The following is a 24,383-nucleotide window of genomic DNA, read 5'->3' as shown; positions in this document are numbered from 1 at the left end:
TATATTATTCTTTAAGATTATCCTTCTGTCAGCCTGTCAGCATTTTGATCATAGCTATTTACTTATACTTTTGAGGGCTTCTATGTTTTAAAAGATAATTTATAGATTATCGGTTCTAATGTGACCAGTACTGCTCACTTGTATCATCTTTTTGAATATTAACTGACAGCAACCAGTTGTGGCTGCTTATTGGCCACTAATAAAAGAACCACAAAGGAAATAGTAATAATTCAAGAAAATTGTAACTGTCCAAGTCCCTGCAAGGCAGTGGTGCAGCGCTAAGAGGTATAGGCCTAGCCACAGATCAGCAACTGATACCCACCACCTTAAGGAGCCTCTGCACAGGGTCCCGGTGAAGGCTCAAATTGTAAGCCAAAGGACGCCAGGCTACGGCTCTAGTTTCCCAATAAGGGACTAAGATATTGCCTTCTGTCAGGCAAGTCCTGCATGAGCTGAGATTTTTCCTACAATGTCCCCATACCGCAATATCCCCACTTATGGAATTTTAAGAAATGGGGCCAAATAACAGGATGAAGAGATATGCCCTTCTCTGCTAGTGCCTTTTCTGCACCGTATGGAAGATCCAGGGTGCAAATAGGAGAGAGGGAGCGAAAGACAATGAGATTTTGTTTAAGAACCTCAGAGTGGCTAAGCCATCAGCTCCCAAACAATTCATGCAGACACTCATAAAGATAAGGGCACTGCATGTTAAGCTCTCTCTCTCTCTCTCTCTCTCTCTCTCTCTGTTAAATATGAAGTTTTCTTTTTTTATTCTTACTGTCAATTTTTACCATGTAATACAGACCAAATTCATCACTTCTTTTAATTCATCACATTAATTCATACCAAAACACCATATAAACTATTCCTCCAAAGTTTCATCCCTATAGCTTTAATAACCTACGAAATAATACCTATTCGTTCTTAACATTCTTTTTGTCTCGGTAATACCGATTTTTCGAATCTAAAACACGAAACGCAAATCGTCAATGACGCAATAAGAGAAACTAAAGAATGCAACCATTTATTGTGTTCATCTGTCTTCGCGGTCTTTCCATATTTTTGCATTTGCTCGTTCTTCATTCTTATTTTCCAGTTCTATAAACGAAAACGTTCTTCGTTCATTTCATAACATGTCTCTAACCTGGTAAGTGGCGACGTTTATCTCTTTACCTTCTGTCAAACCTGATTTATTCGGGTTCATTGGGGAAAAGAAACGTTAAGCCACCAATTATCTTCCAAAATCAAGTGACTGAATGGAAAGTTACAGGTGGAACGTATATGAAAAAATATAATATTTCTTGAAGTTTACCATGTATGGATGATAAAATATTGTTGTCGAATCGAATTTTCATATCGATTCGAATTAATTGTTTCTTTCGAAACGATTTGTCATGCCGCAAATTCTTCCGGCGAGACTTCAACACAGCGAATGAATCAAGTTTTGATAAACTTTTCGTAAATAAAACATATGTGTAGTGATTGTTTAAGGCCTTGTCAGGGTCTTGTCAGGGTGGGTTGATGAGCGAATATGTGCTGCCCTTTCACTCTTTTCCTGCAGTTCGGACAGTGATGAGGAACATGATCCCCAGCAGCCCCCCAGATTCTACGGAATAACTTCTCCTATCAGTCTGGCTCCACCTGAGGAGACGGACGTGGTTCTCAACCAGAAACTGACAGAGACGCTCATATCCTACAATGTGTTTGAAGATGAGGTTGAGCTGCAGCACAGGTGACACACTGTTCTTTCTTTTTCTTTCTTTCTTTCTTTCTCTCTATTGCAAAATGAAACACACACACACACACACACTATGAGATTGGGGCTGGGGGCATGTATAGATATATTAACAAACAACTATTTCTGAACAGATCCCTGGTGTTGAGAAAATTGGATTCATTGTTTCAAGAGTGGATGTGTAACATCAGCGAGGCCAAGGTACAATTTTGTTCATTGTTATCACATAAACATAAATATCTATCATAGATAGAAATGTCTCAAAGGCGTCAAATAAAGCTGGACACACAATACAATAATTAATAATTACTCATGATATAAGGGTCTTTTTTTTTTCTTTTTTTTTTAAATCATAGAAAATACCTCCATATTTAATGGATGTTGTCGGAGGGAAGATTTTCACTTTCGGCTCTTATAAACTCGGAGTTCACACAAAAGGTAACTGCAACATGTGCCCATCTTTAACCCTACTCTGTTTGATGCTACCGCGCTGTATTGCTCTAAATTGTTTTGCAACCCAAAGCCATGACACTGACTACAACTATGGGTACCACACAACTGCTTTAAATAAACAAAGCTGATGTCAATCAGTAAACATTATCGTTCTGTTTCTCCGTGTCCAGGTGGTGATATTGATGCCCTCTGTGTTGTCCCCCATCACGTAGAGAGATCAGAGTTCTTTACCTCATTTTATGAGATATTAACAGAGCAAAAGAAGGTCAAAGATTTGGTGGTATGACATCCGTGCAAAACCCACCTGATTTGTATTACAGTTTATAGATATTTAAAAAATGATATGTTGTGTTTCACAAATCTGAACCTTTGTCTTGTAGGCTGTAGAAGAGGCCTTTGTTCCAATCATTAAACTGACCTTTGATGGCATTGAGGTATGCTATTTACATATAAGCCTGAATGGCTGTCATTCTAGCTTTAATGATGTAGGATGTTAACTTTATTTAAACCAGAAATTGCACAATTTTGACAAATGCTGTGTGAATGACCAATATGTTTTGTGTCTATGTGGTGCAGATTGATTTATTGTTTGCTCAGCTAGCCTTGGAAACCATGCCAGAGAACCTGGATCTGAAAGATGATCGCTTGCTGGAGAACTTGGACATCCATTGTATAAGGAGTCTAAATGGTAATTTTGAATAAAATTGCGGTGTTTCCTTTGTCCTGACAACCAATGAGAACACAGCATTGTTGGTGATGAGAGAATTTCCGTGTAAAACAGTTACCTGAGTGTTATGCGTAGGTTGCAGAGTGACTGACGAAATTCTCAATCAAGTTCCCAACGTTGAAAATTTCAGACTCACCCTCAGAGCCATCAAACTGTGGGCAAAACGTAAGTAAGCTTTCGGTTGAGCGTTCTCGTGTGAGCTTAATAAGAATTATATCCGTGTGAGTATATGAGAGCTAGAGTGCACTGAAATAGTTAATTGAATAAATTGAAAACAATGTGTAAAATTTAGCTGCCCGAATGAGATTATGCGGCTCAATAGATATGCAGGTGCTTTTTTGTGCTCCTGAACATACACAGGAGGACAAGAAGGTGGGTCCACAACAAAGGAAGGACTTTAATTTTGACATTAACTGGAAAACCATTTGAAATAAGAATGCTCTTGAAAAACACTGAGGTGAATCAGCAAAAGACCCAAATTAACCAAATCTAACACACTACCTGACCACAACCATACCACCCCTTCTCTTTCCCAAACAGAGTTTACTGTGTTGTGTGAGGTACAGAAATGCAAGAAAACAGACTGCCTTTGTTTTTTTGTTTTTTTTTTACTTAACAGCTCTTTAGTCACTTATACTGTTCAAACTCACCTTCTCTCTGAAGCATTGGTGTAATTTGTCTGGTGACCCCTTGTGACCAATCAGAAATCAGGATTCAGCAGAGAGTAGGGCTTTCTGTTTTTTGAGTGGGCTTTCTGTTTGTGACTTGTAAAACCCTCATTCTTATGAGGTGAATCTCATCAGTTTTATCCATTCATACCAGGAAATTTGGTCAAAGCTCAACACAGCTACCACCGCATTTTAAAGTCTGCGGCATTCAAATTGTCATGCTGCTGAATTTACTGTGTGCTCTTTGAAATAACTGCAGTGTTTCTGATATTCTGTCCAAACTTTCAGGCTGCAATATCTACTCAAACAGTCTAGGCTTCCTGGGCGGAGTATCTTGGGCCATACTGGTGGCTAGGATCTGCCAGCTCTACCCCAATGCGGTACCCTCTACTTTGATTCATAAATTCTTCATGGTCTTTGCCCAATGGTGAGTTTTTCCTCTTCTTAAGAAATACAGTTAGTGATGTGGAGCAGTTTGGAATTTCTCTCTCTACAGAATGGCTAAAATTGGACTGGCTTTTCTGTATTCTATTTCAGGGAGTGGCCCATCCCAGTCCTTCTGAGAAAGCAAGTCAAGTCTAAGCTAAATTTGCCTGTCTGGGATCCAAGGGTACTCTTAATTCTTTCATGCAACTCCCTCCATGTTCTTGTTTAATCAAAAATATTCCTCTTATCTTACAATAACATTTACTTATGTGTGAACTCATGATTATTCCCTATGCATACTGAAGGACCAAAATATATTTTAAAAAATAAATAAAAAATGATTTTTTTTTATCATATATCATTTTTCATATCATTGTTGAAGTTTCTATTTGACATTCCCCATCAATTTAATGTCAGTTTACTTAGCAGGAGTAAATGTTCAGATGTGTCAAAAAATTTTGGTTAAGTTCTTTTCATATGAAATAAATATTCATTTAGCTGATCGTGACTGATTGTCTGGTGAATGATAACCTGCTAAAAGGGACCTTGTTTCTTTCAGACATCACGCAACGACCGCTACCACCTTATGCCCATTATTACTCCAGCATACCCCCAGCAGAACTCCGCCTATAACATCTCCGTCTCAACACGGGCCGTTATTATGGAAGAGATTAAACATGGTGAGTCATGTTTACAGGGCTCTTCACCATGCTTTTTTTACATCAGTTATTAAAGAATGGGATCTGCCTTGAATGTGACAAATTCGTGACAAATATCATGAGGTTGTTGGTGAAACAGAAAGATTGTGTGATCTGAGTCTTACTTTGAAATTCTCTGGCTTCCTCTCAGGTCTTGCTGTCATGGAGGAAATAGTGAACGATAAAGCGGATTGGTCAAAACTCTTTCAGCCTAAAAATTTCTATGAGAAATACAAGTATGTATGGCGCTGAAACAGGTTGACTTGCCGCTGAAATCTTTTGATAAGACTTTACTCAGTTAGGAAGGATTTATTTTACAAAAGAAGAGATACACTGTGTTTGCTGAATAATCCTGGGTTCCATCAGCTGCTGGAAATTGGTTTGAAAATTAGCTTTGATATTGTATTAAATGACAGGTAACATTTCTTTAAGTTCATAAAAAAAATATCTGGATGATCAGTCTCTGGCTAAATGATGCAGTATTAAATAGCACTGTTGTGTGTGCCTTTTTTTTGTCCTCTGTGCTGTTTTATTGTTTGCATTGTTCGGTTGTTGCTGCTGCCTTTTTTTTTTTTTTTCATTTTTTATTCTATATTTCAAGGCATTATATTGTGCTGGAGGCAAGTGCAAAAAGCAAAAAACAGCACCTGGAGTGGTGAGTATCAAGCCCTCAAGTACTAAACTGGTAAAATCTCTAATGCTAAACCGGTACAATATTGCTATTCATTTTTCACTATGTGTTTGAGACAGACTTCAGTTATATAAAGGACTTATTGGCTTATTCTCTGTGATGCATCCACTGAGGTCTAAACTCCCGTGGAAGGCAAACATTAAACCTACAATTTTTTGCTCTGATAGGGCTGGCTTTGTGGAGTCTAAGATAAGAATCCTGGTGGGAAAGCTAGAGATGAACGAATTCATTACACTGGCCCATGTGAATCCCCATTTATGCCAGATGCCCCCGGAAGGCAGTAAAAAGTGAGACTGGTCATATTTTCTTTAGAGTTCATCATTGGTTTGAATCATTTTCTTGCTTTCTTTTGCCGAAGATTTTGTTTAGGGTATCACATAATGAACAAAAATGTGAGTTATTACACACTTTGTAATAAACCAGGGCTCTGAGTATAATGGCTGAGTATAACTGGGCTCTTGAGTATAACGGCTAAATCATTAAAAGAAGGGAAATTACTTAGACTGTCAGCGAAATGATTCCAGAAAAATCATCATCCAACCCCTCTCTTACTCTGATGAACATATCATCATATTATATTATAATCATATTATTAGAATAATGATCTAATGTAAAACATGAAATGTGCTCATTGCATTTCCCCTGTAACTGGGTTGTTTGGATCCAATTACAAAGTTAGTATAACAGTACTACTCTTTGATGCGTATCTCTAACTGCACGTTTCACTCAACTTTAAACAGGCGGAGATACTACTCTGCGTGGACGATTGGCATAGTGATTAATAAGGGAGCCGGAGCTAAAAACGTGAACGTAGATTTGCGTTCTGATGTCAACTCTTTTACAGAAACAGGTTTTACTTTCACTTTGTTTTAATAGGAATTGAAAGGCCCAGGAGCTTTTTGCTGTAATTCATAATCTGTGAACCATATTCTGTGATTCATAATCTGTGAACCATATTCTGAAGTACATTGTACACATGAAATCATTTAACTGGTCTGAGGTTTATTTCTCATATCTCCTAATTTTGAAACAATCTTACGTCTTTATTCAAAAGTTTGTCCTCATCTCTGTGCAGCCAAAACTATTGATTATTGAGGGGTACGGGAATTAGGACCCAAAACAACTGTGACATGAGAAAATAATTTGCTGTTTATCTGTGTTGCTCTAGTGTACTCCCAGGCCATCAACAGTCGGATATTTCAGAAGGGCATGAAAATTACAGTTACTCATATGAGAAGGCGACAGCTGCACGACTTATGGCCAAATATGGCCATTCGGAAACGGAGAAAAGTCAGCCTGACTATGTTAATACTCCCTTGAATACATTTATTTTGCTTTTTCGTGTATTTGATATGCCTGTATATTGTACAAACCTACTGTAAACTGTTGTGTGATTGACTCCAACTGTTGTTTTAAACCCATAATCATTTTCCCTTGCCTTATGTTGTAGTGCTTGAGACGAGGCATAGGCTCAGAGACTGAAAAGAGTCTGAATCAGTCCCTCTGCACAGATACCTCTGTTTCCTCCCTGACTGGCACCTCAGACACAGACTCCCAGAACATTACACCAAACCACGTCAGCAACTGTGAAGGGTAGGTCAAAATGTTTCATTAATCTGCCTTATATACAGTACTGGTCAAAAATGATTAGAACACCTGTTTCAAATGAACAAAACTTACATTTAGCACTATTTGGTACTTTATTTACACAACTGCTGGTTATACAATTATTTTGTAGGCCATAACAAGCCATTTGAAAGTCTCAGACTACTGTGACGTAGATTTTTTTAGCAAGATCTCATTCAATGTTTTGTGTGCCAGAGAGAGATGTCAAACTGTAATTGGTGCAAAAGGGGGGGGGGGGGGGTTTCACACAAAATATTGAATGAGTTCTTGCTAAAAAAAAATTACATCACAATAGCCTAGGACTTTCAAATTGTTATGGCCTACTAAATACTTGTATAACCAGCAGTTGTGTAAATAAAGGACCACATAGTACTAAATGCATGTTTAGTTCATTTTAAACAGGTGCTCTAATCATTTTGACCAGTACTGCATATACAGACAGACACACAGACACAAACACACACACAATACTTTGTATTTATAGTCTCTCTGTTCGTAGCTTGGCAGGGTTTGTTTTCACCCTTTCTGAAGCGGATGCCACGTCACACTCAAAAGGCAAGTGTTGATGTTCGCTAGCGTTCCTTTCATTTGTCCATTACCTGAGCTTAGCTGTGATTGTCTTAACTGAAAATGGTCATCTGAATATGAATTGGTCCATTGGAGCAGTGGAGGCAACCACGTCCACTTTTGACCCGGTAGAACCCAAGCTGCCGTCATCAGGCCTCAGTTCCAAGAGTTCATCTTCAAGCAGCAGTTCCACAAGCATGTGTCAGGGTGCCATGAAGAGGGCTGGCCCCCTTATTCAAAATGAAACAAATAAAAGGTTCAAAGCTGAGGAGGTAGGCGGAGCTAGTTTAAACACCTCCCTTTTTACTTCTCAGACTTCATACCACAGAGAGAAAACAGGACTTTGTCTGTTCATTTGTAATCTGGAAATCTTAAAAAAAAAAATCTTACATTTTTTATATTCTATTCTGATGGATTTGCTTATGGAATCATCCGAATGTAAAAGATGTGTCTTGTGGCAGGATAAATTAGAATGAAATTGTGCTCTCATAGGATGGTCCAGCAGTGAGAGAGCTTTCTGACACTCCATTTGTTCCCATCAAGCCTGTTTTATTCCCGAAGAACACCATCAGGTTGCGTCTGTGCGCACGAAGGCAGACATGATGTGTCGTATTACCTCAACCAAAGATCACATATACAAACACACACTGTCACAACTGTCAAATAAAACTTTTTTTTAAACAGTTTTCCATGCGAGTATTTGTGGTTTATACAAAAAAAATCATTTTTTGCACAGATCGTGTCAATGTTGTACAGAATATATTTATAGTGTATTTTCAGGTACTTCAATACTCACACACTACTCATTTGGTATTGATTACAAATTGAGTTGTGTGTGCACGCACGTGTGTGTGTGTGTGTGTGTGTGTGTGTGTGTGTGTGTGAATGAGAGAGAGAGAGGGGGAGAGAGAGAGACAGAGAGAGAGAGAGAGAGAGTTTGAATGCAATGTCAAGTTCTAATGCTCAATGAAAATATCTTTTTCTTGAGAAAACTGATGAAACTGTAATTGTCAAGTTGTAAGCCTTACTGCCATCTGCTGGAGTGGGAGTTATTTTTAGACCAGTTTAGAGAGCCAAGGGACTGGCATTAATACATCTAATTTAGCAACTGAAAAGCAAAATAATTTTAAAAACTATTTAAAGGCACTTTGTTAGACATACACTCATATTACACGACTAAATAACTGTACTGTGAAATGATCTCATTAATCTGTTTAAGTTAATCAGAATAACTCGTTAGATCAAAGTAGGATCAAGCGCTATCATGAGCTGTAGGGGGAAAAAAAGGCGGGGGAAGGGGGGGGGGGTCCTTGCATACAAACACCAAACACTAGGCGGCGGCATGTATCTTTAAAGTTGCGTCCGAAAAGCGCTCCACAGCCACAGAGGAAGAATGGACCTGCTACTTGGAGCATATCACACCTTGAAAGATGCAAATCCATTCGGATGACGGCAAGGTTTTGAGGCTCTTTATTGACATAACCACGTAAGTAGTATCGTAAGTTAACTAGCGTTCTGTGAAAGTAAGCAGGGACTCGCTCATGTAGTGGTCAACTAAGCTTGCTAGCTAGTAGTCTGGTTGACTCCAGGTCTCTGAACCCTCTTGGCAGCATATCTCCTTGCAAGTTGCTTGTCACCAGTCAAAGCTTTAAGACCAGTGTGCTGTTGAGTGAGTCCCCGTCTCTAACATGAAAAATGTAAGGTAATTATTGCAATTTTGTTGCGGCCTCGAGCGCATCAAAGTGGCTTTTGGCAAAACAGAATTGCATACAGTAAAAAATAAGAAGCTAAGGCGGGACTTCTGGAGTTTTAGAAGTTCTTCGTGCGATATTCTTTGTACATCGAGCATCCTGTTTCCACGGCGGTGACGGTCCGATTCTGTGCCGTTACTTATCTAAAAACAGGCAGAGCAACAGGCAACCCGATATTGTCTATACTGGAGAGCTCACCTTTACAGACACTTTTAGTTGCCACAAACTAACTTTAGTTGCCACCAAATTGTTTAAACCTATTATTATCGAGTCCGGTTTCAGTGTTGCTGGCTGATAAGTTTCTTTTTTTCTCCCTAGGAAACTGTCCTGTCGGAACGCTGTGCTACCATACGACGAGTTTTTTTTTTCTCTGGCCTAAATACTTGCATAAAACTTTATGTTTTGATTACTTAACAGTCTGTAAACTTATGAAAAGTTAAAATAAAACACTATTTTCGAAACTGCTTTTTGTTTTGATGTAAAGATAGTAGCCGCACAAATGTTCGAAATTCCAATATAGGCCTACCCTGCCGTTGGCTGCAAGTGTGTTTAAAGTAACTTGACAAATTGGGTTTATCAAGATCTCGACCTCATATGGAAGCAACGACTGCATCATCAGTCTGGCTAAGCATTTCTGCCAAACGATTTTCAGCCCCTTAGCTCTTTGTCATTGAATATGCCACTAGTGATGTTAGTGAACGATTCGTTCATTCTGAACTAATCGTTTGTTTGGCTCGGGAGTCAGAAATCGTGAAGTATTCATTCTTTCCCACGGTCGCACATGCGCGCCACGCAGGCTCAGCTTCTTTCACTAACGGGTCTGTGTAACCCCGCGCTCACGCCAGCAGCGACTTTTTGTCGCTGTGTCGCCAAGCCGCTGAAATTAACATACAGCTTCACGATGAATATAGCAAAGACGACAAATATAGCGTATAAAGAAACATAACATATAATAGATATTTGTAATATTTGTTAGTATAGGCTATACTTTTTATTCTTAGGAAAACTGATACATCTCCTGTCCTGTAGCCCACTTTCTAAAAACTACGTTAGCAACGCCCACAAGCTGGCTGCAAGTGACAGCGACTTGGTGACAAAAAGTCCCTGCCATTGTGAGCGCAGGATTCACAAACATGGAAACATATCCATATCTGTAGCAGCACAGATAGGGATAGTCCACGATTCATACTCCGAAGCACGATCCGTTCTGCACATGTGCGTACCGACGTAATCGGAAACAATTTATTCCTGCACGATTTGTACTACGCATGTGTGCACATTTTACTGCGGTGAACCTGAACAGAGGTAAAAGTAAGTTCATAAACACTGCGCCATGAAGAAGAAGATGCTCTTGGTCCGCCATGGTTGTTGCTGCTTCCTCGCCGAAATAATGCCCACTTCCGCCACGCAACCAGAGAACGGGCTATGACGTCACATTTGGTTCCCAAACCTGTGGAAATGCGTGCCTGTGCTCAGCGGGAACCAAGCCGGCACCGGCACCAGCACCACACTAGTGGAAAAGAGCTATTATTCTCTCTACTGCTCTGAGCCTGAAGACTTGACAGAAGGCAGACAGCGAGTTCCGCTCTGCACATGCGCCTAATCACTTAGTCGAAAAATTTATTCCTACGCACATACCATGCATATGTGAACATCTTAACCGGAAACAACTGGCAGTTCCCAGCGAGAGTCTGTTTAAAGATATTTAATGCTTGTTAGCTGGATGGCTAACATTAGCTATGTAGCTATAATCAGTTTATTCAAGAAGGGCTAGAAGCCACGCCCCCTTCCCAGGTATCTCTTCAGTCAAGACGGAGGACAAGCTGATCGTGTAATCATAATGCCTGCTCTGATGTATTATAATTGTTTCAGTATGTAGTGATCATGTCCAAATGAACAGTGTGTGCACTTCTTTGGTCAGTTTATAGCCGGCAAAATACAACTGATAAAAATTGACCAGTAGGAAGGCAGAAAACTTTCTTTAAGCAATATACAACTTTAAAAATTAGTGTTTTTAAACTGAATATGAATTCATGTTCAGTTTAAAAACAATTATTTTTAAAAGAAACACTAACGGTTAAAACGTTTTACAAATTACTTGACATTTTCAAAAAACAATGTATTCTCTTTAGTGCACTTTGTTCGTTGTTAACTGATGAATCAAACAATTCATTTCATTATATTTCATTATTTTTGAGTGCATTCTCAATTTACAGCACTTTCTCACCAAGTGCAGGTATCGGGTTTGTTGAACCCGGGTTGAGACCAATTGTTTCCTGTTGACATGAATAGCAGACAACACCAGTTACATCCTATTGGTTTCAACTGGGATGAACTGGTGAAGCAGCCACTGCCCATGGCTCTGTTGGTCTAAATGGGTTTTAAATGGTTTCAACTGGTATTCTTAACTGGACAAACCATTAGAATCTGAAAACCCAGTTGGAACCAATTGAAACCAGTACAGACCATTTGAGACCATTTCATCCCAATAGACTAGCTACTGGATTTTCAACTGGAATTTCCACTAGGGTATTGAATGGATGCTTAATTTGCCTTTCCGTTGGAATGTGTTCATACACTACGGGTCTTCAATGACCCGGCAGGCTAAAGTGAATCGTATAATGATAATTCTTTCACACGGGCAAATTAAGTTATCAGTCATTATCAGCTGAATAACTCAGAAGGCTATGGTCCAAAAGGTTGCTTAAGAGCTTAACAAAAGTGAACTTGTGTGTTATATTTTACCAGGTGAAGCAAAACATGTTGCTCTTAATGTTTGTCTTTCTGTCAGATGACAGCTACAGTGCCACACTAGCTCCAGTGAACGAAATGAACGAATGACTTGAAAAAAAGATTCGTTTATTTTACTGAACGAGTTTCACAGATCCGAGTCAGTAAAAAGATCCGAACTTCCCATCACCATAATGCCACAGTATGGCTGTCGGTAAGCGGACGCATCGTTTCTGGCAACGCTGGCGTTGTAGTCATACAAGTTCCTCTATTCACTGAGAGGGAGGGGTTTTGTATTTCATAGACTGTACCTGTTTTAGTGCTACTGAAGTAAAAATAAGCACATGTGGAAAGCTGTATCGCGAACAGGTGAGTGGCTTAAATATTACCATTAATGCCCTCTCTATCGTTTTCTATCATCGACTGATAAGCACCGGGTAAGTGTTTCGGTTGCTGTTCATTGACCTGTAAGGCTAAACTAAAAGGTTTTGCTTTCCAAAATTGTTCTCTCAAGTATCAGGTGACCGAGAAAAATTTTATAGTTGACGTATCACGGTCATTTTCAATGTGTCCAATCTTTATTCGTGTTTTGAAAAAGGACAGCATTGTGTTGCATTGTGCATTTTGTTTTATAGCCACTCAAACTATAAGAATTTTAATAGCCTGTAATTTTTTGTTTCGTTTGTTTGTTCTTTTTTGCTTTGGTTGTTTGTTTGTTTGTTTGTTTGTTTGTTTAATATCTTGATCGCTTCAGTTAAAACGTGGAGTACAAGTATATTTGAATATTCGGTTCCTTAGAAAACAGCACGCACGTAGGTTAATCTATGCTTTCACTTTGTCAGCTAAGGCGAGCAGGGGAGAAAAGAGTTCAAGACATCTCCATGTTGAGTTATGCTATGGATGTGTTATTGTTATATTCACTTCGAGTTTCAAAGCATTAAATTTAAATATAGTAGTAACAGCAGGTAGACATAGCAGAGGGAAAATGAAGAGTATAATGGCAATTTCAATCCCATCCCACCCCCAACCTCTAGCTATGATAGAACCTACTTTGCATTTTGGCTGGGCGAGGTAGATATTGTGTTATTCCTGGGTATATTCAAATCATTAAACCAGACATTGTTTGGCATGGTCTCAAGCACAGTGTTTTGGTTTGAGTTGGGTTTGAGGAAACCAAAGGTAATAAACAAGACTTGTGCTCTATAACTAGAGGAGAGCAATCTGGAGACTGTGAAATACAGTTACAGACCAAATATTGCAAAATGTTTCAGGATCCAGCTCGTTAGCCACCTGAACTAAATTATCACTCCTGCCAGCATTGTAAAATGACTCAGCAGGAGCAAGATGAGTTTGATCAGAGTCTGGACAGCGCCCTCTGCTGGATTAAACAGATACAGACGAGGCTGGAATCCAATGACAACACACAGGGACCCATGGAAGCTCTGGAGGGTCGGGTACGAGAGACAGAGGTAACAACTCTTGTCCAACCTACTGTATCTTTGTTATCCACCCACTAAACGTAAATGTGAAACTATTCCGAGTTTGCACAGTGACAAGCTGTGAGTGTCGCTGTCATATCAATTTATAGTGAAAAAATAAAACATACAGATGATTTACTTGTAAAATCAACAGACTCCACCATAGACAATTTCATCAGTTAAGATGGCATCAGTTAAGACAGACAGCCCAAGAAACTAAACTAAAATATTTTTGGGCTACAAAATTGTGGTTTTACACATCCTGCTTTTACATCAGGAGATCTGTGAGTTCGAACACGAAGGCATCGCAAGGGTAGACATGGTTCTTTCAGCTTCAAAGCCCTTGATCCAGAATGGCAGTGAAGAGACAAGGGCTGAGACACGCTCCAAGCTGAGAGAACTCAAAACGCTGTGGGAGGAGACGTCCACATATATCATCCATTGTCACAGGTGCAGCAGGGAGTTAATGGGCTTTTCTGTAATGGGGAAAAAAAAAAACCCCAATATCATAGCTGTCAGTCAGTTAGTTCATCTTCACTTTTGAACCAAACAAGATGTCTAAACTTTTGCCATGTAGCTTAAACAAGATAACCACAGAATAACAATACCAAGTGCCGTGTTTCTAAACTCCAGTCCTAGGGAGCCACTGAGCTGCATATTTAAGCTAACGCTAAGCACTAGCACACCTGGTTAAAAAAAAAGCCGAGGGCCAGTTGGTCAGCAGAGTAACTGAGTCAGGTGTGATAATGCTGAGCCAGAGAGAAAATGTGCTGTGTTGTGCATCCCCAGGAGGGGGATTTAGGACCACTCCCCCGGAGGACTTTCTTACCGAGTCATACTTTTATAGCCATGGGAGTTTTTAACTAATCAGCTTTGTAGAGTGTGAGGAAAGAGAAATGCATGATATTCCTCCTCACGTGAGGTTATTTTTGTAGATTTCAGCCTGCACTGAAGTTCCGGTAAATACCGGGAGTGTAAACATGACAGTGTGATCTGCAGCTGTAGATGGCTCTTTTAAATTGGTTCACACCCCGTTACAGTCAAAGGAAGTAAGAATTTGACAGTTTGACTTAGAACAGTGGCACACTCTACGTTATCATAGAATGTAAGTGTTTTATGTTTGTTGCGATTGTTACGGGATATGACCAAATTTATATGACGAGAGATGTGTGTGTATCTCCCATCACAGCCGAGTGAAGTGGGTTTGGCTGCATTGGTGTGAATATGTACGCGCATACGAAGGTTTCTGGTCATGGCTGACCAAAGTGCACTCGGAAGTGATGCGATACCCGGAGCTGCAGCTTGGGACCAGAGAGAAACTCTGGCAGCTGGATCAGCACCGCGTGCTTCTGATAGATATCCAGCACCATGCAGAACCTCTAGAGAGACTACTTGATGAGGCCGCCACCCTACACAGCAAGACTCAGGACCCAAGCTTGGAACCACAAGCAATGGAGAACCTCCAGGATGTTTATAGACAGGTTCTGCACAAGGCACAGGTGAGAACCATGAGGTTAGATTTGTAGTGGTGAAGTGCTGTGTTCGTTATCTAGTTGGTACTGTTCCCAATGACACATGACATATATACTTGACATAACTCCAGTGGGTTTACCTGAGTAACTGCATATTTGAATGTCTTAGAATTTCTAAACAGGTGCAAATGATCCCTCGGTGCTTATTGAAAGTGCATGTTCTGGTAATAGGTATATAGTTTGATTATTTCAGTGCTTTGTAATGTGTGCAGAACCTACAGAGGAGTTGTAGTGTTCATCTCAAATGCAAGAATTTCATTCTGCAGTTGTTAAGCAAATCAAACAACAGAGAACACGTCACTTTTTGATGGTTTTTTTTGTTTGTTTGTTTTTTAACAAACACGACACTAACATTTCAAGCAATATACTGCAGGGTGTTGTAAATTGATAGCATGTTACCTTCTACTACCAGGAAATACAACACCAGGTCTTCCAAAGTTCACTCCTCTGTGCTTTAACAAAGCGGTATGTGGTTAAAAATACGTGTGAACAAATTTTGCTTTAGGCTAAGTTGTCTTGTTAGAATTGGCTTCCACACCCACTTTGAGTACAGATACATTCTCACTTTGTTGTCTGGATTGATCATGTTGGCATGATTGCCAGCCACAAAACTTTTTGTTGATGTGTCATCCTCTGTCACACTCATGGCATCTGCAGAGAGCAGGTGGCATTAACCATCCTTTACATTATGGACCAAAGTCTGGGAGCTTTCCCCCAAAATTTAGCCCTTCAGTGGGCATTCGGAATATGTGAATGTTTTTCTCTATTTGGTTGTTTTGTCTTTTTTGTGGTGAACCACACTTAAAGGTCAGAAACCTCATAAAAAACCTCATAAGTGCTTGTTACACCCAGCTGTAATTAACCTTGAACTGTTTGGACATGTTTACATGTAATGATGTTCAGACTAGAGTGTCCTTCATTGTTTCTGCCCCTGAGTCATATACATATATTTATTTGAACGAATAACTTTGGTAATCTCTTCGCTTTAACTCAATATTTTCTCTTGTGTAGGAGAGAGTGGCAACGCTGGAAAAGATAGTTGAAGAGCAGCAGACATATAATTCTTCGGTACAGAACTTTCAAGCTTGGCTGGCAACTCAAAACCATGAACTAAATCAGTATTTGGAGGATGAGAAATCAACTGAAGACAAGAACAGCACACTCCAGGTTATATTTGTCTCATTTGACACTCATTTCTTGCACCAGTGCTCCCATGTAAATTCTGATTGTTCACTAACAGAGTACTTGTTCATGTATGGAGTAGAGGTATGTGATATATAGCATATAAAACATTTACCTATGTACTTGGGGATATTTTTAAATACCTTTCATTTGTAGTACGCTGATATTACACTCATCTCCCTGTAGTCTATAGTAATAATATTTTATTGTCAGATTTTTCATAATTATCAGAGATGAATAGACCTTGCCTTTTCAAAAGGAATAGGTCTGTGGGGGGAAAAGAATAGATATACTAAAGGGAAACTTTACTCGTTTACAAGTTACTGTTTTACTATTTTAAGGCTAGCCCACTTTATAAATATTCAACTTAAAAAGGAATCTTCAATATGAGTGTTTCTTAAATTCTGAATAAATAAATAAATACACAGAGACTTAGCCTTCAACATTTTCCTGTAGTATAGCTTAGCCATCAAAATTTTCCCTTGTTCTAAACAGGTTAGTTTAGGTTACTGTTTATGTCTTCCTCAGGAGATCTTTGAGAAGGTTAGTGGTAAAGAGGAGCTCCTGCAACAAATGGAGCACGTAGCAGAGGAGGTGAAGGCTTGCTCTTCGCCGGATGGATCCCTTCAGGTGGTGCGAGAGATGGAGGCTCTGAGGCAAGCTTGGGAAGGTCTGAGAGAGCGCGTCCTACAGGAGAAGGAGAGCAAGCGCTCCAGCATGCTTTCTCAACAGGCCCTGGTCTCACAGTGTGAGGAGCTACATGAGGAGGTCACTCGGCTTCATGCCATTGTGAAGAGCCTGAACCAGCAGCTGAAGGAGTTGGAGGAGGACACCCAAAGCAGGAGAGAGAATAATATGGCAAGAGATTGGCAGCAGACAGTGGTAAGAGCTGCTACGGATGTAATCCGTTGTGTCAAGAGGCTGCTTTCTTACATGCACTACCTTTAGAATACAACCAGATTATTACATTGTTATGAAGCTGATAAGATGTTTTCTCAGACAAGTATCAAGGCTGGTCCTGGATTGAACTGCATTCTAATTGGCAATTCATTTTTTTTTAGTGCAATTTACTGTAGGACTTGGATTAACCTGCATCTGAGAATCCAGCCAAGCAAGCTTCATTACTGTAGTCTTGCATTGAACATATATTGGAGTACTTAGATACACTCATAAGAAGTGCAGTAATGCTGCAGTGGTTACTGGCAGAGGATATCAGAGTGTACTGCATTCAACTTCATTTTCACCTCTGTTCCTGCCATTGTTCCTTAACTATGATACCATGAGAACATAATTTGCTCAACAATATTCTCAAATCACAGAGATCAAATCACAGAGATCACAGAGATAGCAAAATTGAAGGAATCCATGCCTTCAGAGAAGATTTCTCTGGGGAAAAAAAAACATTAACAAGCGATTAGGGGAAAGTATCTGAACAATCAGACAACTAAAAAAAAAAAAAAAAAAAAAAAAAGGATTTAATGTAAACATGGGGTCTTCAATCACCACTCACTGCTTCTGTGGAATGCATTTCAGGCAGTGTGTTTTTGCTCTCGGACTTCACCCTCATCTGTCTTAAAGACTACCCTTCCCCTTCACTGCAGAGTACATCAGTGATGGATTTAACTCTTTGGGCCTGTCCCTGGTTTGTTCAGACTGACAAGAATTTAGTCCTGCAGGCTTAGTACCTGAGGGAACATTCTGAAAGTGTGTTTAAAGTGTGTTTAAGCGAAGCCACATGCACAGGCAACACCCGCCACAGCTATTAGAAAAATTCAAAAGTCATAAAGCATCCAGAGTATGTGGTATGTTTATTACCGGTGAAATAAGGACCTTATTTCAAGGGCCTCTAAAACAAAATGCAGTCATAAGGTTACTGCACATAGGGTAGTGGAAGTGTCCATTGAAACCATACTTACCAACAATAGGTTTTCAGGTAGATAAACTGATTTGTTACATAGACTCTTAACATATCACTTCACTATATAAAAAGGCATATAATTAATTTAATAAGCTTGAATACTGTCCAAGGCCCTGTCAACTGTCTTGTTTTAAATTCTTTCTCCTAGAATGTTTACAATATGGTGACATCAGAAGGACCTCGTGTGGAACAGCTGAAGATTCGACTTGGGGAGCTAATCAAGCAGTCACGTAACGCAACTTCCATTTTTAACGAGGTCCTGGCTGTTATCAAGGAGTTTCATGGGTGAGTGGGTAACTTGTAAGATGCATTCAATAAATTAGATTTATTTCTTCATTTTGTCTACAACTGGAATACATCTTTCTGCTTTGTTGCGCTGTACACGTTGTTATCAATATTTGCACAGAGTGAAACATCGGGCGTCGAAGCTGTTTTTGGAAATGAAATCAAACTTTCATCAGAGTTTACAAGATCTATTCCAAGATTTTAGCCAGTGGAGACAAAAGGCCACCAAGTTCCTGGAGATGTCAGAGGAATCAGCTGAAATTAGCCACATTGCTATGCTCATGAAGAGTATTGAGGTACTGTAACACTCTCTCAGGCTCACTCCCCACCCTGACATGCTTAAATATTCTCTCTCAAACCTCGGCTAGGAAAAACAGGCCCAATTTGTGATCAGAGAGGACAAAGTGTACTAGCTTTTTTTTTTTTTTTTTTTGTCTGCATCTTAAGCTCATGATCTCATGCTACTGAATTTTCTTGGGTTGAGTATGTGTATTCATTGTTGGGTTTGTATGTAGCTATCTGTTAAATAACTATATTTATCAGATTACTCATTCAGTGAAAGACTTGAGAGTCAAAACTGTTGATGTCACATAGGAACAGTCAGCCACCAGTTGCCTCTTGTTTGTTCTCAAGCTTTATACACAAATTTACACAGCTCCTAATAGCTTGAAGATTATAGTACGCTTATATTACACTCATCTCCCTGCTATGATTCCCAGACTTTGACTGTTCTGAATATTTAAAAGGTGATCAAATATGTAAATGAATTGTGTCATACCAGTTGTGGACTATTAGAGCCAAAGTAATGCACTAGTTCTGTCTTTCACAAATCAGTTTGATTGGATACTGAAATGGAGCATAATTGGTTGGTGTTGGAAATTACATCATGTCCCTTCCTTTGTGATGTTTAATTTTGAAGTTTTCAGCTGATGGTTCAAAGCTCCTCATGTATACAATTACATTTGCTGCACGCTAATTTTCTTCAAACAGGAACTGCGGCAGTATGGCAGTACTTTGCAAGAGAGACTAAACACGCAGCTGACGCGATTAAAACTGACCGAATGTGTGCTTGGCCCAAATGAAACTCAAAACCTCACTGATAAGCTCCTCTTAGTGGTGAGGGACAGGACTGAAGTCCAGGATAAGTTACTGGAGAAGACAACTCATCTGCAGGTAAATCAGCCAGTATTTACTGGTTTTGGAACTTACTTTCAGCCTTGAGCGCCCTCTGCTGTGTGATTGTAGCAAATGTCTGAGGAAGTGCTGCAGAGCTCATATGACATTTAGAGATGTACAAATAATATTTGTTAAATTAAACTCTAGATGACGTGTGTGTGTTATACACTTAATATGTAAATAAATGCAACAGTGGATGGTTTGGAACTTGTAAACTCTTTCATTGTGACAAATCCACCACTTTCAGGGACTACAGAAAAGAATGAGCAAGTTTGAAGAAATGTATCAAACTACCATAAGGAAACTGTTTGCACTGAGAGAACTCCTAAACTCTGTGGATTTGCTCCAACCAAGCATACAGGAAAAGAGAAACCAGTATAACCAACTAACTGTGAGCATTTCCAGATCACATATTCTCTGTATCTCTAACACACGAGGCCTTCAGTGTATGTTATTCGTGTATTTCAAAATTACTTTAATACAGTTGAGTTGTGGTCAGATCCTCAGATATTTCTAAAACAATTTAAAATGCATCTCCCTTTTTAGTTGATGATGACGGAGCTAGAAGATTTAGGACCCTATATCACGTCCCTCGAAAAACTCATTATGGGAAACCCTGGACACACACAGACATTCACGTTTCTTCTTGCAGAATGGAGAGCTCAACTTAACTGCGTGAAGGTAATGGACCACAACGTTCAAATACAAAGCAATATCTCTCTCTCCTCGGAAATAACAAGAGACGCGGCATTAAACTACGGAACTGTGTGAGGCATTTGACATAGTAAAGAAATAATGCTTTAATGCCACATTGCGTGTATGTGTTCCTCAGGTTAAGATGAAGGAGAGCAAGCAGAATGTGAAGGAACATGAAGACTTCAAGGAGAATCTGCTGGACCTCAACAAATGGATGGTAGGAATAAGACGGAGGCTGGACACGTTCTGTGATGCTACTGGAGAATGCAGAGTAGAAGACTGCCGCATTGATGCTGAGGTTCGGAAATTTATCGATCTCTCAGCCAGCTGTTCAGAACCTGAACCTGAACCTGAACCGTGAACTGTGTGTAATTAGTGCATTTAGAGGTTGTATTCATTTTTATCATGGTAAAGAGCAAGACCTTTTGAAATGGTTTGAACTAGGATGCCTCACAGATTCTTTGTGACCATGCTTGCTAAAGCTGTAGGTACATTGTACATTGTTTTGCATGAGCATTGAGCATTGCGCATTGTTAGCATGAGCAAGACCAATGACTTGCATGCAGTAAAAACAGTGACTTAGCCTACTGTTTTTAAAGGAATCAGTACTGCTCTGTATTCTGTCTGCTTCTTTCAGTCAGACCTGCTGTTTATGTTTCTGTCTGTGTGCACTAGACTGTGGTGGGAGAGTTTGTAGAGAGAGAACTCCAGCTACACTTAGTGGAGGCTCAGGGACAGAAGGTAATGGCAAAGACATCTGAAGATGGACAAAGTCACGTTTTAAATGAATTACAGCAACTCACACAGTCTTGGAGTTCAATGCATATCCTCAGTGTCCAGCTAAATAGGTGGGTTCATGAGAGTTCCTTTGGCAATTAGAAGCTACAACCATTTGAAAAACAGTTCAATTTTTTAGAAGCTATTTTTTTTCTCATATCGCTGTTGTTGGAAGTGTAACTTAGATGGGTGTGCTTAACTTGCTGTTTTCTCTTTCAGTCTGTTGATGAAACACAGACCACTGAGGCAGCATGAAATCATTCTGACAGAACACAACCAAGCATGGAGCAAACTGTCACAGATGGATGGGCTGCCAAAAGATTCGGTTTCACATGTAGGTGGAGCAGATCAGGGCCTTAGGTCAACTCAGCTCTCTTCAGGAAATTATCAATAAAGTCAAAACTGCCTAATTCAAAAGTTCCAGTCAGGTTTGTGAGTCAGAGGAGAACAGGATAAGCCTGGAACAGGACCTCAGACACAGAGGGGAAATAACAGAATTTATTAGCTTTAGTGATTAGAGTTTGGAAGCTCACTGTAAAAAAAAAAGGAGAAAATGGGAAAAATGGGTGATTGTGTGGATACACACCATCTATATTCATGACCGAGATCCTTTGAAGAGCTTTCTTTCCTCTTTCCTTCCTCAGGGCAGATCAGGGGAGCTCCAGTATGATGATAGCCCCCGCAATCATAGAAAGGTATTTGAGACCTGGCTACATGGGGAGAACAGAGAACTTTCCAGACTGCTCAAGCACCAGGGACCTCTGAGTTCTAAACAGCTGGAGGAAGGACAACGTAGGCTGGAGGTGAGAGAGTACAAATATAGACCTAAAAAGTTTGATAACTATGTACACTTGTTTCACTTGATATTGTCTTAGCCCTTTTTCAGTCAGGAGAGTTCCACGTAATATGAACTGTTTCGCACCGAGACACTAAAGTTACCTCAGTGAGATCGAACCCGGACCGCAAAAATCAACAGTTCATAGCCGTTTATGAAAGCAATAGTGTTTTTGTCTTGGTTTGTGAATCTCACTTTAGGAGTTGCAGTCACATCTTGCACATGGCCAGAGTTTGTTCCAGCGCCTGTGTGTGGCACAGGCCGAGGGACAGCTGGACGGACAAACGCTGGATGAGCTGAGACATAACTGGACTCTCTACAGGACCAATCTCAGAAAGGCTAGAAATATGGGGATACGTTTAGTACAAAAGGTGATTATTGAGAAAACAAAGGATGTTCAGTTTGCAACTTCTCTAAGAATATGGTACAATTTTAATGTATGGGTTTTTTTTTATGTTCTTAACAAGCCCTCAGATATTAGGGGTTAAGGGGATTAAACTAAAGGATCTGGTGTTCATGATATGGCACTCATTAGTGATGTGTCATGCATGAAAAATTCGTTCATTCTGAATCTTTTGTATAACTCGGGAGTAACGAGTCGTCTCAGTGAGCGATTTGTTCATTTTTCCCTGGGCAGCGCATGCGCACTACTTGATTCGTTCATCTGAATTGTGACAGCTACAGTTACAATTCGTCCACGAACAGGTCTTCAGGTCTGAGTCTCCCATTTACTTGTCACATGACCGCTTCATATTCTCAGTGCAGGAACAACTGATTCGTTAACGAATCATGAGTTTGGGTCTCGTTCATTATTCGCGTGACAGGCTGCCTCGGCTCAGAATAGGAACGTAATGATTCGTTCATGAATTATAGCTAGCTACCAGTCACAGGATCTGAGTCTTTCGATCATTTTTCACGTGGTTACAGCAGTAACATGACCAATGCTGTTATTGCTGGTGAGGAGAGCTAGCTGACGTAAGCTGGTCAACCAGAACATTTCTGTAGCTAGTTAGCTGTGTGAAATTACGTTAGGGGTATTAATGACCAGGTAGACTAAAGTAAATAGCTATCATAGAATGAACAGAATGATATTTTCTATTTACAGGCGCAGTGCTCTCTTACAGATAACTGAAGTAACACATTCACTGAACTTGAATGTGTGTGGTTATGACATTTTCTGCTCTATTACTTGTTCAAAATGCTTACTTTATCTTACAGGACTGTAAGATGTGTTCTGAGAGACCACTGAGAATCAGAAAGGTAAGACAGCTAAACAAACACAGAGACATTTCTGGTTCCTGTTAAAAGTGTAATGAAACCAACAGAAATTAATGTGTTTGTGGCCTAACCAGGTGGGTAAATTCAGCTGGTGTGTGTGTATTTTTGTCTGTCTGTCTGTCTGTCTGTCTCTCTGTCTCTCTCTCTCTCTCACTCTCTCTCTCTCTGTGTCTGTCTGTGTGTGCGTGTGTGTGTCTGTGTGTTCATGGCTGTGTGTGTGTGTGTGTGTGTGTGTGTGTGTGTGTGTGTGTGTTGCAACAGAGGCGCTCAGGGTTCCTGTGGCGTGTGTGTCGTACAGCACTGACCCTGCAGTTTCTGTTGCTTTGTCTGCTGCTCCTGGCAGTCTCTCTACCTGTAATACATGAGGACAGCACCAGCTGCAACCTTGCAAACAACTTTGCCCACTCGTTCAGGTTCATGTTACGCCATGATGCTCTACCACCCACGTAGAGAGATGCAACACTGGGAAGAACAACAATGTATCCAGGGTATTATAACCAGTGTATTCTGTCAGAGATGTAGGAAAATAACAGACTGGTCCCAGGCTTGAAAATACCATTTAGCACTGCAGTTAATTTCCTATGTACAAAAACACAAAAAAGTATTCCCTTTACATTGTGCTAGGCTAACATAAGAGAAATAAAAAAGTTCCTGCAAATTAAGTCACTTCTGTGTGTGGGAGTGTCTCTGCCTACCTGTTCAAGCATTTTCTTTCTTTTACTGCACTTAATGTTTTATCCATGTGTTTTATCCATGAATATTTTTGTGAAATAAATGTTTTTGCAAGCCTTACATATAAGCAAAACATGTATAAAACATGACGATTTCCTGTGTCATTATTTCACTTTGTGTCTGTTCAAAACCCAGACAAACAACGAAACTTTTCACATTGTGAAATGTGGCGAAACATCGCTGTCACGTGACTAAAAGACAATATTTTGACTTGACAATACGTAAGCGTTGTCTTGTTGAATCATGAATGGTGTACTTGGCAACGGCTTATAGTCCTTGGATTTCTCTTGCTCCTCTCATCTCACCATTCTCTGCCCAGCATCTGTACATTAAGGTATGATTATGAAAAAAAGGTCTTTCATATTCCAAAAGATTGATACTCCCTGCATACCTTGAACTTTAAAAGAGTACTTTAATACATA

At 39.8% G+C, this 24,383-nt stretch overlaps 2 protein-coding genes and 1 non-coding gene across 3 annotated transcripts; all 3 read left to right on the top strand.

Annotated features, from left to right (window-relative positions):
• Positions 1 to 1,133: 1,133 nt before the first annotated feature.
• Positions 1,134 to 7,835, top strand: LOC115809294 (poly(A) polymerase type 3-like). The gene is made up of 18 exons (XM_030770887.1): positions 1,134 to 1,147; positions 1,562 to 1,732; positions 1,870 to 1,936; positions 2,092 to 2,173; positions 2,359 to 2,468; positions 2,569 to 2,622; positions 2,765 to 2,876; positions 2,991 to 3,080; positions 3,872 to 4,010; positions 4,121 to 4,193; positions 4,569 to 4,689; positions 4,859 to 4,943; positions 5,309 to 5,362; positions 5,566 to 5,685; positions 6,139 to 6,248; positions 6,567 to 6,688; positions 6,849 to 6,991; positions 7,724 to 7,835. The coding sequence occupies exons 1-18, from the start codon at positions 1,134 to 1,136 to the stop codon at positions 7,833 to 7,835; spliced, it is 1,779 nt and encodes a 592-aa protein (XP_030626747.1).
• A 1,462-nt stretch (positions 7,836 to 9,297) lies between these two features.
• On the top strand, positions 9,298 to 9,569 carry LOC115811001 (small Cajal body-specific RNA 13). Its single transcript, XR_004025262.1, has one exon.
• A 3,828-nt stretch (positions 9,570 to 13,397) lies between these two features.
• Positions 13,398 to 20,700, top strand: LOC115809293 (nesprin-3-like). Its single transcript, XM_030770886.1, has 8 exons — positions 13,398 to 13,541; positions 13,828 to 14,000; positions 14,740 to 15,049; positions 16,094 to 16,249; positions 16,793 to 17,146; positions 18,331 to 18,467; positions 18,589 to 18,763; positions 20,476 to 20,700. The coding sequence occupies exons 1-8, from the start codon at positions 13,398 to 13,400 to the stop codon at positions 20,698 to 20,700; spliced, it is 1,674 nt and encodes a 557-aa protein (XP_030626746.1).
• The last annotated feature ends 3,683 nt before the right edge of the window (positions 20,701 to 24,383 follow it).

Source organism: Chanos chanos, chromosome 4 (genome assembly GCF_902362185.1).
Source record: "Chanos chanos chromosome 4, fChaCha1.1, whole genome shotgun sequence".
NCBI lineage: Eukaryota > Metazoa > Chordata > Actinopteri > Gonorynchiformes > Chanidae > Chanos > Chanos chanos.
This window is presented reverse-complemented; position numbering and strand designations above follow the sequence as displayed.

Coding starts and splice junctions, on each gene's coding strand:
- LOC115809294 (XM_030770887.1), top strand. Junction 5,363..5,565: donor AAAAAACAGCACCTGGAGTG/GTGAGTATCAAG, acceptor TTGCTCTGATAG/GGCTGGCTTTGTGGAGTCTA. Junction 6,249..6,566: donor CAACTCTTTTACAGAAACAG/GTTTTACTTTCA, acceptor GTGTTGCTCTAG/TGTACTCCCAGGCCATCAAC.
- LOC115809293 (XM_030770886.1), top strand. CDS start 13,398: ATGACTCAGCAGGAGCAAGATGAGTTTGATCAGAGTCTGGACAGCGCC. Junction 13,542..13,827: donor GTCGGGTACGAGAGACAGAG/GTAACAACTCTT, acceptor CTTTTACATCAG/GAGATCTGTGAGTTCGAACA. Junction 16,250..16,792: donor ACAAGAACAGCACACTCCAG/GTTATATTTGTC, acceptor TGTCTTCCTCAG/GAGATCTTTGAGAAGGTTAG.